The sequence below is a fragment of the Enoplosus armatus genome, chromosome 16 (assembly GCF_043641665.1).
Source record: "Enoplosus armatus isolate fEnoArm2 chromosome 16, fEnoArm2.hap1, whole genome shotgun sequence".
Classification (NCBI taxonomy): Eukaryota; Metazoa; Chordata; class Actinopteri; order Centrarchiformes; family Enoplosidae; genus Enoplosus; species Enoplosus armatus.
Window position 1 is genome coordinate 11,569,064 of NC_092195.1, and position 20,774 is coordinate 11,589,837.

General features: G+C 42.5%; 1 protein-coding gene across 2 annotated transcripts; it reads right to left on the bottom strand.

Annotated features, from left to right (window-relative positions):
- Window positions 1-132: 132 nt before the first annotated feature.
- On the bottom strand, window positions 133-19,045 carry zbtb10 (zinc finger and BTB domain containing 10). 2 transcript variants are annotated; one of them, XM_070921796.1, is made up of 5 exons: window positions 18,241-19,045; window positions 10,397-11,423; window positions 5,127-5,192; window positions 3,108-3,283; window positions 133-2,067 (listed from the first exon to the last, which is right to left on the bottom strand). In XM_070921796.1, the coding sequence occupies exons 1-5, from the start codon at window positions 18,913-18,915 to the stop codon at window positions 1,777-1,779; spliced, it is 2,235 nt and encodes a 744-aa protein (XP_070777897.1). In that variant the 5' UTR covers window positions 18,916-19,045; the 3' UTR covers window positions 133-1,776. The 2 variants fall into 2 exon arrangements, with proteins under 2 accessions (XP_070777897.1, XP_070777898.1); XM_070921797.1 differs by lacking the exon at window positions 5,127-5,192.
- Between the last annotated feature and the right edge of the window lie 1,729 nt (window positions 19,046-20,774).

The following is a 20,774-nucleotide window of genomic DNA, read 5'->3' on the forward strand; positions in this document are numbered from 1 at the left end:
AACAGTCTTGATTGCATTTTGGAGTCAATATATAATATTAAATAACAAAAACAAAATGTCTAATAAAAAAAGTTGCTCATTGGAAGAAAGACACAACAGTTTTTTTTTATATAGTTCCATTCAGACCCGCTTTTTGGGGAAGCAAAGAAACATAAAAAGAAAATTATTTTCATGAACACAAACGTAAGTGCATGTCTATGAGGCGCCATAGAGCTTCACTTTTTGTGGAACAAAGTGTTTTTCTACCTGGCAGACCTAAAAAAAATAGAAATAAAATAAAAACAAACTTACATCAAATTAAACTGATGACATTGTGTTTACCTTTTACACATGAAAAATGGAGTTCTTTCAGACTTAAAACATCACACATCATGATTTTCTGCACACTTCTTCCCCCTCACAACCAAGGTTCAAGTGATTCAAAATATATATACTGTATTTACTATATAACTCAGTACCAAATATAAACAAACGTATACAGGTATTGATGTCCACTTAGGTCCTCAAAACGTCAATTAGAAGTACTGCCGGTAGGTCTACAAAATTGTGTATGTGTATGTGTGTGTGTGTGTGTGTGTGTGTGTGTGTGTGTGCATTAAATAAAATAGAAGCTTAAAAACAATGGCAAAGCATACCTGATAGTCGCCGTAGCACAACAGTGTTCTATAGTTTGAGCTGATTACATATTTATAACTGAGTCAGTTTAAGCTTTATGATTATAAACATCATATATAGCCTGTAGGTCCAGTATTCTGCGACAAGCATTACAGCACCAAACGTTTCATCATTTGGCAAAATTCAAGCTTTAAGTGAAAGTCAAATGCTTTTGTTTAATAATAATAAAGTGTTACTGTGACGCCGTGATTTGTATAAAGCTAGCAATAACATTTCCCCTTGTACTTTCGCTTTTTTTTTTTTAATTCATCTTTTTTTTCCCGCTTAACAAAAAAACCTCACATTGTCTTTTCTTTCTTTCTTTTTTTTTTTTTTTAAAGCGTATTCAGTAGTTTTTGTTTCCTGCTAAATCTTGGTGTGCGGTCTGTTTGGCACAATATCGCAGCCCTCTTAAATTAATCATAAATATGGCTGTGATACATTAGAGTCACAAAACAGATTTTTTGGTTCCAAGATTTGTGCAGGGAAAGAAAAAAAATTAGAAAAGAATAATATAATAATATTTAGCGCATCTAAACAAGATCTACGGAGCAAGTTAAAAATCTTCCTGTGGACAATAATGCTCTTCTTCCGTGTACTTCTAACAAGCACCAAGCAATATACTTTCAGATTGTGCAGAAAGCAACAGCCATTACTGTGCCTCTGCCTGCAGACAAGAACAACAGAAATAAAAATTATAGCATTTGATAAGACCATAATAACCTCTCTTCATAAATTAAATAATTAACATTTCGCTTTTTTAGATGATTGGCCTACCCCCAACTCAAAAACTACATCATCACCCTGCCCAACTCTCCCCCGAAAAACAGGAAATAAAAATACATCACCAAAAACCTGATTTATCATATTATTCGTCTTTAGAATCTTTCTCTTGCGGGCGCTGGGCCCAGAGTTGGACACATTTTAATAATAAAATCTGTACATCTTGGAGTTCCCACTCTACCAAAGCTTTTTTTAAATCCATCTCTTTGTCATATACTTGCACAATTAAGTAACCTCGAGGTTTGATAGCACTTTGGAGTTGATTGTTTACCAGCTAGTTTTTGTATACATATATATTAAACATCAACTTTTTTTTGTTTCTCAAGCTTGTTAAAATTCTTAGTCCTCTTCTGGGGCAGCACCGCCGTTGCCCTCGCCCCAATTTGATTGGTCGTTGTCGGTGGGTTCTTCCCCCTCCAGGTCCTCCCCTTCCTCACCTTCGAAGTCTTCATCGCGAGGAAACTCCATGCCCTCCATCGCCTCCAGGCCCTCCTGAGTGGCCTGGTGTGAGTCGGCGCAGTCTGCACACACACCGTAGCGCCGCGAGCCGTGACGGATACCAACGCTGGCTGCAAGCATGAAGATCTTCTTGCACACCATGCACTTGTACTTTTTGTCCTTCTTGTGCACCTGTAGGAGGGATGGGGACAGAGAGGGAGAGGGTTGAGGAGATGAGGTTAGTTACCATTTGAAGTTGTTTCAATGGTCACTGTTAAATTTGTCAATATGACATTTAAAAAGGAATAGTTTGACATTTTTGGGAAATACGCTTATTTGCTTTCTTGCTGAGAGTTAGAGGAGATTGATCTCACTCTCACATCTGTACGCTAAATATGAAGCTACAGCTAGCAGCCAAATAGCTTAGCTTAGCATAAAGACTGGAAGCAGGAGGTAACACTGAACTGTGTTATTTATTACACTTAAGAATTTAACAAATGCGATATAATATGTTTATCAGTGGACTGAAGAGGTACTGGTAGGCAGACTTTGTTACCTTTGGACAGAGCCAGGCTAGCTGTCCCCCCGTTTCCAGTCTTTGTGTTTAAATAAGCTAACTGACTGCTAGCGGTAACTTCATAGTAAGCATACAGTCATAAGAGTGTTATCGATCTTCGCCTCTAACTCTCAGCATGAAAATTAAAAACGCATTTCCAGAAAATGTGAAACTATTTCTAATGAAGATATTTTCCAAATATTAAATATGTAGCAGGAAATCAGAGGTAAGTCGTTGCAAGTTTGATCACAGGGAATTGGGGTACAAAAGAAAACTTTTTCAAACTCAGTCTAACAATCTGACAGATTACATTACAGACCTGTACAGTATTTGAAAAGGCCTGCCTGTTCTTTCTAGTTTTGCTGCCAGTACAATGATATAGCCTCCTGATTTCTAAACACAGTGATGTGAGACGGTCTGACAAATCCATTCGTTTTGAGAGACTCTACGTTCCTCCCTACATTAGAAAAAATAGATATCATAGCCAAACATTTCTGCTTTTAAAAATATCTTGCTGCACTCACTCCCTTGGGCAAAAAAGCTGCCAGACACAAAGCAGGAGGTGGAGAGCAAAGATGTCAGGGTGGCCAAAACGCTGCAGTGTTTGGCAGAAGATGGTGGACGCACATCACATGGTGGTGCGGATGGAGAGGATCCTGCACATATGTGGACTCACCAGGGAATGTCTCTTAACGTGCTCGCGGCGGGTGAACAGCTTGCCACAGATGTCGCAGCTGAAGGAGCGTACGCCCGAGTGGATGATCAGGTGCCTCTTGAGCGTGCGCCGGTGCTTGGCGATGTAGTTACAGTGGGGGCACTTGAGCTTATTCAGGGCTAGGTGTGAGGACTCACCTGGATAGAGACAGAAAAAAACATAATGTCAGCAACAGACAGATTTAGTAACATCATGCTTTAACGCAGACAAAAACGCAGCTATGGTTTGTTCTTCGAGTGCAGGTTGAATTTGACTGGACAGGAAGTTACTTCAACAAACTGGATATGGAACAAGACAATGATCATAAAAGCTACATTTGCATCTATAGATCCTCTAATGAGAGAGTGGTGTGTCAGGAACCAATATCCTGTTTATCAAATCACTGAGTTAGGATGCGGTAACCATTAGAGAGAATAAGAACCCACAAACTGGTGTATCACAAAAAGCTTCTTTAGTGAAAGATTGCTACAGAAGTTTGTTAAACTGCAGAGATACAACTGATTACTGTGGCAGCCATGTACACTTCACCACCCAGCTCTGTCACTGTTGCTGTTGCTAAGTAACTGGTGCTAAAGAAATCATCATTGCCCATGTAACTTTTGTGCAACTGGAATGTTTTCTATTGCCGCTTACAGCTTCTGTGCATAAACCCCAATGCTAATTATCAAAAACTGTAAGTTGAAAACAAATGGTTCTGATATGTTCCGTAATATATGACTTGCAACTCCTTAAAAACATCTAAAAATGAGACCACCACCATTTTGTATCATCCATCAAGCGTGGCTATTATACTACTTAACAACTAGTGCATACGGTATAACATGATTTCTTTCTTTTATGCACTGAAATAAAAGTCAAGATGTCCTCACGCCAGCACTGTCTTCATTAACGCTCTTGGGATGTTTATGCTAACAAGCTACCGAGGACAGCCGGGCTTACAAATAAATAAGCAAGATATTGATTTTGAAAAGGCTCCAAACAGAGTGCTAGTCGTCACTGCTGAGAGAGTGGGGTAACAGGGCCGGGCCCTTTTGTTTGAGCCAGGGAGCGCACAACAGAGGCGTTGTCAGGGCAGGTTGCTAGGGGGAGGGGGGGTTGATGAGAAGCAGGTCACCTGTGTACTCCCAATGTGTGTGTGTGTGCAGCAGAGAAGTACCTTGTGGAAGTGCAACAAGCTGTTAATTTACGCCTTAGAGGTTATGGTGAAATTTAAAAAAAATACCCATGAGAGGGTACGAATTAAACCTAAATCTTTATATAAATTAAAAAACAAAAGCTCCCTTTTTTTGAGTTTCTTTCAACTGGAGGTCATTTCAGTACAGTGCTATTTATCAGCTGATGTCTCAACCCACAACCCCACCCGTCCGTGGCAACGATGCATGTCAAACTGTAACTTTCACAAATAGACAGCAAAATGTTTTTCTACTATTAAAAAACTATTTTACCGTTATTTTTGTTGTCTGCGGTATTTGAAAAGCTCTTTTATCACCATCCACAATTAGTTATAAATTTTTTCAGCTGTGAGCATGTGACGTTCCCTTTGTGTAATGCATTGTGGGAAAGTAGTGTCCATCAACACACACTAAAAACAAATCATACATGCTTAGAATCAGTGTGTAGTATGGATTTGGGACAGGCAGCCTTGTGTACTGAAGACAATGGCCACCTATTTATGTGACGCACTGGCTTCTCCACCAACCATCTGAGGCAAATGTATGATTTTGGTCTATATAAACACAACTGACTTTACATATTCATTCCCCAACATGGGGATAACATAGATAATCATTTTGTGTAAATGGGTCATGCAGATCAACTACGCATTTAAACGCTGGCTGAACATGAGTCCTTAAATATCTGAAGAGACACACTGACGGGACTGCCCACACTCATTTGAGACGATGCATTTTAGTTCAAGATTGTACGTTTCATTAAAGCAGCCTGTCCTTTAGCTGTAGTCTAGAGAGTGCTGCGTCTTACCATTCTCCCAGGACTCCCCTTGCTGTAAGTCTTGGATGATGCTATACGGGATCTGATTGGCCAGCTCTGGGAAAGGGGGAGGGGTCAAGAGGAGCGAGAGGGAGAAAGAGAGATGAGAGGTGGTTGAGAGCCTGGAGGGTGCACACCTCACAACGCCTCGCGTACACAACTAACCACCCCCTGCTTGAAACAATGGAAGTTTCAGTTAACAACATAGGCAAACACACACACACACACACACAAACAAACAGGCCCCCTACTATATGTAAAGCAGTGTGCTCCCCAGGCCAGAGGAACAAACTAATGGTGTAACCAGGGCTCCAGGGAGGGGGTTAATTAGAGAATGAGAGTCGAGCCCTCACACCGGCTCAGCTTACACTCGGCTTTTGTAAGCACTTGTGTGTGAGCACCTGTGTGTGTCCAGTTCCTCCAGCATCAGCGGTTAGAGCCCATTAAAGACACGCCCCTGTGAGTGTGTGAGTGTGAGTGTGAGTGTGTGAGTGTGTGAGTGTGTGAGTGTGTGTGTGAGTGTGTGAGTGTGTGAGTGTGTGTGTGAGTGTGTGTGTGTCCATTCTCCCTGGGTCAATATTTGGAATAGTGTGGACAGCCCCAGTGCATTAGAGTGGATTAGGGAGGGAAGGGACTGCCCCTGGCGGCTTTGCACCTCACAGGGATTGGGGAAGTTATTGTGTGTGTGTGTGTGTGTGTGTGAGAAGGGGTGCATTTGCGTGCATGCTTCAACAGAGACTAGTGTGTATGCAAATGCATTTCACCTGCTCTGTGTGTGTGTGTGTGTGTCTATGTGCAGCACCCACCCTTTAAACAATCCAACAGTCTTGTTTGGAGAAGACCCAAGAATTTATTGGCCACGAGTGTTGGCTGTGGGCTCAGCGTGGTGAGAGCGGACAGCAATGGCAAAGTACTTATATCGCTGAAACCACCCTTCACTTTCAACTGTTATTTTCCACAACACCAGCTGCCTCTACTGTGCTATTTGTCACCTTTTTTCAAATTAGATATCCACCAGGCAAAATTAACCCTTTTTCCAGAAAAAAATCCCATATATTTGATGGTTCCAGCCTCTCAAATGTGATGATTTTCTGCTTGTCTCAGTTTTATAAAATTGTAAACTGAATATTTTTGGGGTTTCAAACCAAGGCATATAAAGATGTCACTTTAGGCGGTTTTCCGTTTTTTCGAGAAAATAAATCAGCAGATGAATCAAATAAAGACAATAATAGTAGTTGCAGCCCAAAACATTTTTAGTTGAAGAAAAAAAAGAGAAAAAATAAAAAGACTTAAAAACAAGCACATGTTTAGAAAGCGGTGACAAACGCCACAGAAAGAAAACCACCATTTGGGCTACTATGTTTCCATCCTTGGAGCATGACCGCACAGATCAAACTGGAGCAAAATGAAAGCCAAACGAGTGACATCACTGTGGGATACTGGGACAGCTAATATTGGTGGATGACTGCTCATGGGCTCAATCAGAAATATGCAAGCAAAGGACGACTAAACGTGCAAGAGGGCAGTCTAGTTTTAGAGGGAGTATCTCACAACCAGAACAAAAAGATTAGTTTTTCGAGCCTAGTCTCTTCTGCATGACTATGTGTACATCAACAACCTTATATAATAATCTGATAACCCACAGCAGACTTATAATTATACATATTCCACACATGTGACACACATATGCAGAGCGAGTCACAACAAATGAGCACTGTTTGCAAAACAAGACTTATCAAGCCTAGACAGCTGAGAGCGGCTGTGGGAAACACTGTCACAAACTGAAACCTTTGACAAATTACTTTCTGTCCATACGTACTGGACCATCTATCATTCCATGTGCGTTCCAGGAGAAAAATGGCCTAAATATGGTTTTGAGTGCTCTGATGTTGCACGTACAGTTGATTCATTTCACAACACAGCAGCTTTCTACCCAGAAGCACTTTTAAACAAATGCAGAATAGCACATACACACCACTAGATCCCACTTCGTCCTATAAAGTGAAGTTTATGAATTCATCGAAACCCTAGTCAACATCTGATTAATTCATTAGCTCATGCATAATAAACAAAAAGCAAAAAAGCTTTTACTGTGTGAAGAAAAATATGACCAATGTGACTACACATCCCACTACTGTAAACAAATAATAATACATTAATAATACATTTTAAGCAGCTTTCACACTAGAAAATGCAAAATACAATGAGGAAGCTTGGCTGGTGTAGATTTAACAACTGAACTGGACTCAGCGTTGCAGATTGAGCTCATATTTTGTCTTAACAGATAATGTAGACATGTGGCTCTCCTTTCGGTCTGTCTCACCTTGTCTTAATAGACGGAGAGAGTAAAAAGATCTCCTACACCTTTGATGTTGTCAACCAAATAACCCACAGTCAGTGCAAACTTTACTGCCACAACAATTCTGAACTACAACTCTCCTGAAAAAAAAAGCAACACTTAAACACTTCAGAAAGCATTTAAGGAACATTCCTCTTAAAAAAGGGAAACGAGAAACCATTTGGAAAACACTTCTTACACTGGGAACTGAAAAACACTATATACACACACACACACACACACACACACAGCGTGACGTCAGTGATAATCCGAAAATAATGCAACTTCACACTTTTAATATACAACTACACCAATTGTTCATTTCTAGTGGATAAAAAAAACAGAGCAAAGACCCTCCTCTCACCCCAACATCAAACAGCATCAGGATAATGTGTTGCACGTTTCTGTCTCAAATTCTTCAGACACCACCTCTCACATGTTGAACAATAGGGTGTGCATCAGTTACAGACTTCTGATGTTCTCACACACAGACAAATCTTTACAATTTTAAGGCCTTACAGAGACAAAATATTCACAGATCTATATTCAAACTGTAAACGTACTGTATGAATGAATTCTACCGTTTGAGGCAAATGGACTGTTGAACACAAAACTATAATTTAGGGCTAAACAGTTGCCTTGAAACCTTTTACTGTGACTAACAGCCTACTTGAAGTCTTAACCATATCTGTATTTGGAAACGTAGTACACATTAAATAGCGACATGGAGCTAAACAACAAGGATACATGAAGAGAAGAAGGTTGGAGAGTTGGCACACATGCAGACAAACTCAGTCTCTAAGTGAGCGTCTCTCTAGGCTATTACAACACCCCGGATCACTTCGTGCGCACATTAAAAAGAGCCCTACGAGGAGTTGGAGGCACTAAGAGCATTCAAGTGCATTTAGGGAGGCCTGGGGGGAGAAATGTTTCCCCCGCTTTCTTCATTTTCCTGCATTAGGGATGGCTTCTCACTCTCTCTCTCTCACACACACACAAAATGTAGTTCTCTCTCTCTCTTTCTACACACACTTGGTGCCTCACACATCCCCCTCCCCCTCGTCCATACCACTCCACTTAATATGTGATATCATTATGGTTACATGGAGTGCTGCGCTTAATGGGGCCAACAGAAGGAGAAGGCTGGAGCTGAGAGAAGAGATTACTAAGAGCGCTGCCCTGTATGTGGACAGGATGGAGGGAGCAATGATAGAAAGAAGAAGGTATCAAAGGGTAAAGAGAAAGAGAGAAGACGAGGAGTGCACAAGTTTTATCAAGCAAAATGGAAAAATGTATTGATTGTATGTATGTTAAGCTACTTAAAAAGGTCGAAGAGAGTCAACGTTTTTTGCCAGCCACAGAATGTAGTGTGGGTTTAAAAGTTAATGTAGGATAGGACATTTTTATTCCATCAATAAATGGTTGTTAAATATTGGCCTTTCATTACTTTCTACTATAAAACATTACAACATACCGATCTGACTCATTGAACTTCACCTTACAAAACTTCACAGCAGTGATGTGGCAACACATCTCTGTGCTGAGACAAAGCACTCCAGGTGGGCGTAACTTCCGTAAGCCCCCTGCTCTTGTGTGATTAGTAGAGATCACGGCGGGGGGGTGACTCACTTGTTGGTTATTCACAGAAGGTTAAAAGCTTGATAAGCAACTATCCCTGCTGTTAGGTGTAACAGCAGGACATTGATTGAAAGCTGAAAATCCATACTTTTTGTGATGTGATCAATACTTTGATCATGACAACTAGTGATCATGCCAGCGTTTCCCACTGCGAGTGTCCACAGCTTAGCTTAATGGCACTGAATTACATTACTGATCATGGGTGTGACGTGCTTAGATATGCCACTGTATGGTGACAGATCATTCATATAAATGAGGCAATGCTGCCCCCAAGTAACAACAGTGCGCTCTTCCAGTACTAGATAAAGATTATACAACATTTTATAGGCTGGAAGACTAACGTGATCAAATACTGGAGCCACGTGACCTATAAGGGTTATCCTCTTCAGCCCCACTGACCCCCCGGTGGGTAAATCATTACAAATGCACGGTGTGGGGACAAGCATTGTTTAAAACTACAGAATAAATAGTTTTTACAAAGATACCAAATATGACCTGAAAGTGGGCATATGTAGAAAGTGCTGTACAAATCATCTAGAACACTTGATGCAATGGTGCAGCCATAAAAAACACAGATACAAACAGTATCTGGGTTTGTGTGAGCATACTTTAGCTTTAAGTAAGTGTTAGAACCAGAAGAAACTGAATGTCATAGTAATCTAAGGATTTAGAGGTTAAATTGGTTGTGATGGGGGAGTGGGTGGAGCATCAAGGCAGAGAGGCATCATGCTAGCTGATGATGCTACCTGACATAACTGCTTTTTGTGTCTCCAACTAGCAGTAGCTTTAGGCTATGTTTGCAGACATAATCGTGATGCATCTCAAAAGTAGCAGTATGTGGATGCACAAAGTTACACAATTTGGCAGGATCATAAAAAGTTACTACAAGCACCTCTTTTAATGACATTCTTCGTTGACCCTGGTCATGCTGTTGAGATTCATGCATTAGAGGCTATTTAAACAAGCAAAGTAAATTGAATGCTCTACACTCGCGTATAAAATGCAATATAGAGGCCCCAACTATTGTGTCTAATCAGAGCTTTTCATGCACAAAGGTAGTAAAATATGTATTTCCATATCGTACATACAGATGTGACATCCAAGTGATCTCATGATCATATGCCACAAAAATTCTGCATGAGCCTCTTCCTTTTACTTATAATGAGTATACAGCGTGACTAATAGTAATAAGAAATTCATGAGTTAAATGTGAAAGCTATACATATATTACAGGGGGAATGGAGACTGTGTGAGGTGTGTTAAGAGGTACAAATGTGTGCCATACCAGCATTTTCGGAGAGGGAGGAGAAGTCCTCTCTGGAGTAGGAGGCCGAGGGCTGGATGAACATTCCCTCGTCAAATCCCTCTTCAGGCTCTGGTGGAAAGTTGTACACAAAACGCCGCGTGGTGGTCTGTTTTTTCCTCCGTCCGCTTCCAGCTGCAGCATCTGGTGCTTCTCGCTTTATTGCTGCGGGTGCTGCTGCAGCGCCACCTGTGGCTGGCTCGTTCCAGACGAATACCTGGCCACTCGCCTCCCGCGTTTCATTGGTCTCTGCTGAATCAGACGAGTTGTCGTTGTGGTGGGTCCAGTTACCAGAGGCTCCGGGGGTCACCAGGGCACAGCCCTCACTCCCAACCACGGTCACCTCTATATCGCTGGTCTCCTCCTTCAGCCTGCCGCCTTCGTCTTCTTCTTCCACTGCTTCCTTTCCTTGGTTGTTGCTGGCCTTGATTGACAGTTTTGACAGGATGCTTGTGGCCCAGAAGTTGCTCGGCTTCCGGTCCAGCCCTCTCTGTCCCTCTTTGGCCACCATCTGCCTCTTGTTGTAGTCCACCACCACTGAATCAGGAGCCTCCTGCTTGATGCTGATATTAAGGGCATCCTTTATAAAAGCCCTACACGAATGTACAACTTCTGTCATCTGGAGGTAACTAGCAACAGACATCACCTCAATGGCATTTTGGCTTGTGAGCAGCAGGTTCCCGGAGTAGAGAAAGTCGAGGATAACTGAGAAGCCCTGCACAGCAGCAACATCCAGGTGTGTGACCGTGGCCTGGTCCTGGGCCTCGCCCTTGGTCAGACAGTAGAGGGTTTTGAAGTAGCGGCTGCCCGCCACCAGGATGTTCTTGTGTGCGCGGAACACCTGGCCCGAGACAACTATGTTGACGTCACAGAGGATGCCACTTTTGCGTTGCTTGTCCAGCTCCTGGAGAAGCTGGTAACAGTAGGAGTTCTCATTGGGCTTGTTGCGGTAGTCTTCCTCAGATGAGTTAGTGGAGGGGCTGGCGTTGTCTGAGGGCCTCACCGTCTCCTTTTACGTGAAAGAGAGGAGGAAAGAGAAACATTATTGCTTAAGATGTGTGCCCACACAAGTGATTTGCAAAAGAAAGCACTAATGCACTAATACAAAAATATTTTCTCTACCTGTAACTCTGTCTTTACAAAACACAAACAAAGACAGACATACACCCTCTGGTTCGCAGTGTGACACTGACGCACCTGCTCTAAGGGTCAAACAGGTTTGACAGGCTTCTGTAATGGAGGAGGTGGGAAAGAGGCAATGAAAGGCGTGTTATTTTTAGGTTGGGTAGTATTACACAGCCCTATAATCAATTCCTTTTTACGCCATTAAACTGAATCTCCACAACTTCTAACAAAAAATATGACACTATGTCCAATCACAGATTAATAAACCCTGAAAGACTAATTTAACATATACAGGAAATGTATTTTTGCTTTGAAGTTGTACAGAAGGAGAAATCAACCCCTTATACTGTACAATTACATATTATTAGACTGCAATGTTCAGTCTTTTCCACAAGCCATTGTAATTTGTTGATTTGCTTAACACTTCCCCTCAAGGTGGGTCACCTATTTATATTTTGATAATTATATTTATATTTTAATGATTTCCTACATTTTCAAGAATGCATTTAGACAGCCCCAGACAACCTGTCCAAACATTTTGCATTCGGTGACTCTGGGCTGAGAGAGTGCAGCTATAGTGATATATAGTGATAGTGACCTCTTACTCAAAAGACTGTATATCTTGAGGCTTTGCGTCAAATTGGTGGAGACATTAGCATCACTGCTTGTTTGATTTATTATTACTTGTATGACTGCTGAAAAACAATACAAAACAGTTGAAGTTTTAGATAGATTGAATACTCTATCCTTTTAACTTTCATTTATGTTGTCCTGCAAAAACCAAAACATGATGCCACTTTGCACCTGCATTTGTTCAGATATCCAAGGCGATACAAAAAAACAAAAAACAGAAATGCAAGGGACATCATCTATGGCTATTTTTATAGATTTTTAAGTCCACTGTCCATCAGGATTACCATTTTTATGAGTTGAAAAACATCTTTTGAGTTTATTTCCTTTAAAGCAACACTGAGCCTGAATTTGTAGTAACACTATATAGAGGACCTTTAAAACATGCTTTTTTTTGTCATGATTAATGAATACACTTTGGTTATCACCTCCAAAGCTAGATTGGAAAGCAGATTTACAAGATTCAAGACTTTACACACATTTAGCTTCTGTACAGGAAAATTATCTCTCTCTTTAACTTGGAAGCTAGATGTAAAACGGGCCATAATTAGACCTGGAGGAGGGCCGACAAGTGTCCAAAGCAGGACACACAACGTGGCTGTGGGATGGGAGGGGAACTGGCAGAAGCATAGAACTACCCTGTAACAGCCCCACTCCCCCTCCCCTGCTCCCCCTTAACAGGGCAAAGGGCCAGCCTGGTACGGAGCAGAGGAGAGCGGAGTATATACACATTTGTATGCATACACTTACTTATGCAAAAGTACATGGCTTGACTTATATGCATTCGTACCCACTAAAAAAATGAATATACACCCTGAATGTGTAGAGGTCTACATTATAGTTTTTACACTCTACACATGCACACATGCAACAGCATACATCTCCAGCTCATTTTAGAATTGCACAGCAGATGTCCTAATCCAGAATAATTCACATTGCTCGAGCCCTGCATTTTTGCCCCCACCCACCACCATCTCTTCTGCACATACACACACACACACACACACACACAGCTGGGGTTTCAGCTCGAGTAATTCAGATTAAATCCATTTCTCTGAGGTCCCCACCCAGCCCCCACCCCTACCCCTACTCCCTCCACACTGCAGCTCTTGTCCAGGGCAGCCTGGGCACACAGGATAGTATATGGGGGCTTATCATCCTCTGCCACAGCTGGAGGGGGAGAGATGGAGAGAGATGGAGAGAGATGGGATGGAATGAAATGAGAGGCAGAATGAGGGAGAGATAAGAGACAAGGGAAAGTGGACATATTCTGCAGGACAGAAAATAATAGAAGACAAATGAGCAGAACTGTAGAGTTCTGATGGAGAAGAAAAAAGTAGAAACAGAGCTGATAAAAATAAGTGTAAAAAGAAGATGAGAACTGAGAGAACGCACAGAGAAAAGCCTGATAACACACGCACAAAGAAAACGAGTGAGCGCATGAGGCAGAGATTGAGTGAGCGAGACCTTGAGCCTCGAGAAAAAGGGCGGAGGAGAAAATGTGGAGCAGAGGGAGCCAGAAAGCCAGTGCGATAGAGAGAAGGACTTGGGTCACCCCATTTTAGCCTTCACAATAGCCCGTGTTCTCCCCGAGGCTCATTGTCCACTCACTGTGGGCCTTTGTGAAAGGGCTCGGCACTCACTCTCTTATTACACAGCATCTCCCACTCACAAGCATAGAAAAGAGCCAGGGTGCATGTGGGTGAGGCGAGGAGTATGAGGAGAGAGGAGAAAAATTATTCCATGATATACACATCAAAGCCTCTGGAGGGGCATGGTCATCATGTTGAATACTGTGGAGGAATATATTGGTGTGGTGAAGGGCAGGAGTGCTGTCACAACAAGCGGAGTTGGATGTGCTTCTGAGTTAGATTTTCGGAGGTCGTACACTGTTTCTGCTGCTTTGTTTGTATGTGTTGCTCTCCTCTTTTGATAAGTATAGACCCAACACGATTTCAACTCACAGGGTTTACTGGATGATCAATTATGTTCACCATCCTGCAACAAACATACAGAAGACGGTGAGGGTTAAAAAAAAGAGCCAATATGTTAGAAACGCCCTAAATACACAAGCGTTCTTAGACTCCCAGTACCTGGAAAGCCATCACACCCCCAAACCCCATGACTCCCCACAGCTTTTATCCATTACGCATAGCAAGGCAATGGGCCAGAGAGGTAAGACTTTGCATGGCAGCTCTGATATGAGTTGTGTGTGTGCACTTATTGGAGTCAGGCTAGGACAGCCTGGTACCGGATAAGTTGCTCCATACTGGCCTCATCAGCAGCATCATCCTTTCTCCAGATGTGCCACGTGTGAGCTGGGAGCTTAGAGAACCAGCAGACCGACCCTGCACAGCAGATGCTGGAGGCAAAACCAGCCTGAGCCAAGAGAGAATGTGGGGACAATATCAACCTCCCCCGGTCGTGACGTGGCTAGGTTTTTATTTGAGCCAGAGATGGTAGGGGTGGAAGAATGAAAGGCAGAAAGAGAGTGCAAGAGAATCCAAGAGGGCGCTGGGGAAGAAGAATCCTTTGATCTAGGTCTAACATGGATGCTTCAAAACCTACAGTGAATGGCCAATAAGAATTGATTTACAGATGGATTAAACAAACGAAGATGGTCATGAATTCAAGCTTAGTGAAGCAATGGCCACAGCCAGACACACCTCTAACAGATCATGTGATACAGCACTGTTCCCATGCAACATAATGACCCATTGGAGCCAGTTTTTGTTTACCTTTTATGCACACGTTTGCCTCCATCCCCTAACTCATCTATCCCCACCCACCATCAAGTGAGTCCCATGACTAGCCCAACCCTGAGGCCATCTCTACCGGTCCTTCACTAACCCCCTACATCTACTGTATCCTTCACTCAATCCCCCCTCCTCACCCAACCCGTCTGTCCCCAGATGCTAGAACAATACCGTAGTGTGCGTTTGGCCCAAGGTGTGGGAGGGCTGCACTGAGTGTCTCCCGGCCTCCTAACAATGCTCTGACAGAAGAGGCAGAGATGGGGGGGGGGGGGGGGGGGGGGGTAGAGTAGAGTCACTGACGGATTCAAGAAGAAGAATTCTCCCTCTGGCTCCACCCCACCCCATTCCCCTGACCTGTGGCCCCCAATAAACATCCCATCTATCTGGCAGACACCAGACAGCAATGGGTGGGTCCCCTTCCCCATTCGGGGAGACTCACTCATAACAATGAGTGCGGTGTTTGTCTCAACTAAAGTGAGGGGGGAAAAAAAGACTTGTATAGGTCCCCCATATCTGAATTCCCCCCCTGGGGATCAATAAAGTGGTGTGTTATCTTATCTTACATCCCATTTAGACCAACACAATGATGCAGGTAAAACATTTGTTTGGCTGTCAAACCGAATGGGGCAACGCGGATCGTCTGACGTGGCTTCACGAGCCTCACCCTGGCCTGGGTTGAATGCAGTTTGGATATTGCAGGGGTTTGGTGATCAGTTGTCTGTATTATTGATGGAAATTAAATGTTATTGACATTCAAACAAAGAAGAAAAAGAGAGACAAGAAAGCTCAGAAGTGGGTGAGAGAGAAAGAGGGAGTGTATGAAGAAGCTGGTTGTGGAGAGAACTGAAACTAAAACTAACTTCATACAATTAATACAATACAATAATTATGCAATATACCCCTGTGTGTTATGATGTATATGGAACTACAGTTGAAGAATATAGTCTATGTATATATAGAATAGAGTGTATGTAAGGGATTACTCTGTGACCACCAATGTGGGTTTGACACATAACCTTTTACCATTTGGTTAACAAAAAGAAAAAAATAGTTACTAGACAATAAAATGTACTTGTATATTAGGTCCAAGATATGTGATCTCATATTTGATCAAAGGGAACCAATGGCTTACTTTTGCCTCATCTTAGCCTTTTACCAGTGAGCATAGGGAACAATCTGAGCACAAGACAGCCTCTAGAGAATTAAGGACAACAGCCCCCTTCTCCAAGGAGACCCACATTCACCACAGCTGCCCTGGTGTGCTAGGGCTAATTGAGTTAGCTTTAACGAATGCAGCAGAGGCCTGACTAACGTCAGGAATGGGTGAATAGAACAAGACGTTGCCTCGTAACACCACAATTCCCCTTTAATGTACTGCTTCACAATGTTGACATGCTTAACATACAGTGATGCTCATTTCTCAACAGTGTTTTATATACGAATATTACATTTGTATGCAAAGTTTAAGAGAAAAACCTTATCTGAGGAACATCTAAAGAGCGAACGATTTTAATTTTAATTTCCAATAGTGTATCAATGGGACTTTATCTTCCCAGCTCTATTCTACATGAGGAAATGGCCTGGATAACCTCTCAGTACAGTGTCTGGGGTCCTTGTTGCTAGGGAAAAGCCACACCAAGCCCCTAATCCACTCCTACTGCACTCCTTACCAATTAGAGATGCGTACAAGTTAGTGGATCACTTTAAGTCACTCTGATTAGTGAATGCGTGTGCAAAGGAAGGAACTAAATGTAGTAGTGCAATCCTCTTCGCTCACAAATTAGAGTCAAATAGCACCCCGCTCTTAATTCCCCTGACAGCTCAGACCATTTCAGGATAGGAGGTCCGACGTGATAATAGACAAGGAACAGTAAGTTGTTTTTTTTCCAAATACAGAACTGATGGGAGAAATGCCCTTTGACTATGCACTCCCTGTTTTTATGAGGTCTCTGCTGGAGTACCGTAGAAATGTTGCCTGCACGCACTGCAATAAAAAAAGGAACCAATAAAAAGATCTCATGCACATCAATAAAGACATAGTACGCCAAATATAAAACTGGCTGGGTTGTTTTGAATTAAAAGCATTCAATATACTAATACTGTCAATAACCTCAAACCTACCTCAAGCTTAGGCTAACCACATAGTCTTTATATGCCAATTAAATAAAGAGGGGTAATTTTCCAGTTAGTATAGTTTCAGTCTTGTGCATACAAGATGGGGCCATAATCATAAAATATGCCCCAAAGGTATAACACTAGAGCCCATTAATCCAGAAATATGTGGATAACAGGGTCAGGTGATGCCATGTCATTCTATTTACTGACATTTATTTCACTCATTCATGCCTATTCAAACAGCCACATATGGGCCAGGCAAGCTGTCAGGCTCCTGGCAACATGATTTACTCTCCTCCTCTTGTCCAGCCCTGCAAGTGACACCATCTATGGATTTTGGGGGGTCATTCTAGCACAATGCCTCTAATTTAGCTCCCCAAACGGAGGAGGAGGTGGAGGAGGAAGAAATGCGCCAGAGGTCACCCGGGACTGCGAGCCAGCAGAACTGCATGAGAGGCCGAGAGGCGCGGGGGGGGTGCGGTTCCCCAAAGGCTGATAGGGTCGAGCCCTTGCCATTGTGTGACCTCTAGCAAGCTAGCAATCAAGACAGCTGCTGATGCAACAATAGGGTATGCTGTACAGTGTACATCTGGAAAAAAGTATTCTACAACACTACCACTGTCCATTACTTGTTAATGACATTTTAGGCAGTTCTAAATAAGTTGTTTGTGACACGGAATTAATCTTTCACTCAAAGAAACAGCCTCCGGTGTGATAGTAGCTAGCAGGTGTCACACAGGAGCAGGTTTGAGCTTGTCACTTGACTGATGAGTGGACAGACACTTAGATTTCGGACGTCAACTGAATCAGACAGACTCGTGTCACTCTCACTGGAAAGTGGTTCAGTGTGTTTTGCCATTCAGTAACTCAGTTAGTCGACATTAGCCTCGCTAGGGGCTTTCCACTCCGTCACTGGCCATCTACCTTCGGCCAGAAAGCAGAGCTACAGGCGGCTAGTTGGCTAAGCTAGTTGTTAGCTCAGGTTAGCAGGCTGATGTTAGCTAATCAGCCAGGAGAAGGGATTGTGAAGCTTAAGTAATGGCCTATTTTCGCCTTCGTTGTGTTTTAAAGTTGTACAAACTGTCAGTATTAGTGACAAACAAAACAGATAATGACATGTGTTATGACAAATGTATGACAGGTACGCAAATGCTACGTAAGTAACTAAGCGAAATCGTCATGGACTTGAGCTAACGTTACCTGTTTGGTGGGGTCATTTCTTCCGTGCTCAGAAGACAGGTGATGTCTCAGCAGCAAGGCCCGTTTGTAGTTGCGACTGCCTTTGACAAGCTCGTCGCTGTTTTTAGTGGCAATGTTGTGACACCAAGAACAGGACATGAGTCCCGTCTCCTGGCAAAATTTTAGCCATGGAAATTCTTGCAACCACGAAGCATGGAATAGTGAGTGTTTCTGAAGCAACGTCTGCGGTCTCATCTCTACACCAGATTTCCTGGATCCCGTCTCGGCTCCAGTCGCTCCGCTTCCCGGCTCCTGGCTGTCGGTGTTGTTGGGATCGTTCCCTGCTGTCAAGTTATTCCCCTCCTTGGACCCGTCCTCGTCTTCCACCGAGCCGACACGATCGTCGCCCTCCCCGGCTGCACAGCTGCCCCCTTCCGGGTCCTCTTCTTCCTCCGCCTCGGGTTCCGTGCTATCGCTGACAGACCCAGCGCCCTCCACTCTCTTCTGCGATGATCCTTTTGCCCCCAGATCCCTGTCCTCCTCTTGATCCGGCCTGTTCCCGTTAAATTGTCGGTCTTGACAGGCCGGGGCCTCCCAGCTGTTACAGTTCCCCCCACCGATACCGCTGGAACCCGTTAACCCAGCTAATCCACCTCCTCGGAAAGCCAGCGACCTGCGGTTTCTCTCACCGGACATTTTTCTTAATATATATTACAATCTTCACTTTCTCAACAGTATCCCCCCTCCGACAAAAAATAATGTGTTTGTAAAGGATGTCGTTTTCCGAAAGAGATGGACCGTCGTCGTTTCTCTTCTCCGCTTTGGCCCTCCCGGTGAGAGTATGTAGGTTATGCGGAAATAAATAAAGGTTTTAAACGCATAATGAATTTCAGGGTTCTCGCTGCGTCCGCGCAGGCCCCGCAGAGGTCGAATGGCAACGACTTTCCTCCCCACAATGCACCTCGTCCAGAGAAAGGGGGGGTTGGAGAGGGAGGGGGCGGCTTTTAAAGGAAGATGGGGGTGCTGTTGATCAGCAAGGGGTCTTTTGTGTTTGAAGGCTGCACCCATGTTCCGCATGCTTTTCATCTTTTGGCTTTGCTTGTCTTCTCAGCTGAATGCTAACTCGTGTGCCCCACTTTAGCCTTTTGCTAAGCGGGGTTACCATAATATTCCTGTAATATTTCTTTAGGAATTCTGTAAGAAATTGTTGTGGGTCTATACTCCGTCACATTTTTTATTTTATTCACAAAAGTTAAATATATAAGATACAATATTTATATTACAATATGGATATAAATACCTATAAAGTAGCTTATATACTATTTATAAATATACATGTGTGAATTAACTGCGATTTTTAATTAAAATAAAAAATGCTTATTAATATTCCATTACATTAGTATTAACACTTCATTGCAATTATACAGCATTTTTCTTTGTCCAAACCATACGAGCATAATACAGTGTATGTCACCATGCTATCATAGTTTATAGTATATTTCCTGTTTCTATTTCTTATCCTAGTGTGTTGAATAATAAATGAACATACACAATTATAAAATAATTTTAAAAAAACACGTGTGACTTTAATAAAGTCATGTGATGTGTGATCATTTGGATGTGAAATTGGCATCTTCCAGAGACCAGTGAGATGTTATAGTCTACAGTAAAGTATTCTAGTAATCAACATGTGTCTCAAGTCTATGTTGCTGTTCCCTGTCATCAAGACTATGTCCAGCAGGTGGCACTCTTTCGTGTGAACCTCTATCTCTCTTTCTCGTTTGTGTGTGTGTGTGTGTGTGTGCGTGTGTGTGTGTTTGATGCTTGACATAGCTGGGTGTATAGTTTCAGCTCTCTCCAATTAAGGGCTTTGCACACAGTGTGTGAACAAGAGTGGGATTTAACTCAGGTTTTGATTACAATAAGGTTGGGGTTGTTTATCCCACTGTAATGGTTAAATTCCCAGAGGGGTAATAAGGCATGCCATGTACGATTAGTGTATCTATTTATTGCTCCAGCTCATATAAGCATTGGCTATCAACTTGACATTACCACTGGAATTAATTTGACAAATGTAATTTCCCTGCAGTGACTAGGACAGTGTATGTCAAACTATTCTCTCAGGTATGAAATAAATGTGTAAGCCTTGCAGGTATCAGTGATGGAGTTTCTGCCACTGTTATGCCTTCAGCTAGGTAATAAGTCATTGACTATATTCCGACTAGTATTTTTAGTACTCGTGGTGATTTCACCATGAGTGCTGGAACAAAACCTGATAGTCCAGTTCAGTATGAACTCCCTAAGATATTGCCAAGTTCTAATATTTCCATTTAGAAAGAAATGTTTCAAAACATAGATATGTTGACTGACATAGCGACTGGTTTTACTTCAATCCAGATGTATGTTATTGGCAACTGCCAAAATGAAAGTAATAAATAGAAACAGATTTGGGTAGAAAGCATGGAAATGGGACATTAACAGAAATGTTTCCAATAATATACACTCAACAAATAAACTTAGACATTTTGTAGGCATATAAAAGCTGCATTCCAAAC

Coding starts and splice junctions, on each gene's coding strand:
- zbtb10 (XM_070921796.1), bottom strand. CDS start 18,915: ATGTCCGGTGAGAGAAACCGCAGGTCGCTGGCTTTCCGAGGAGGTGGA. Junction 5,193..10,396: donor CTCCCTCTCCGAAAATGCTG/GTATGGCACACA, acceptor CCCCTTTCCCAG/AGCTGGCCAATCAGATCCCG. Junction 2,068..3,107: donor ACGTTAAGAGACATTCCCTG/GTGAGTCCACAT, acceptor TCCCTCCTACAG/GTGCACAAGAAGGACAAAAA.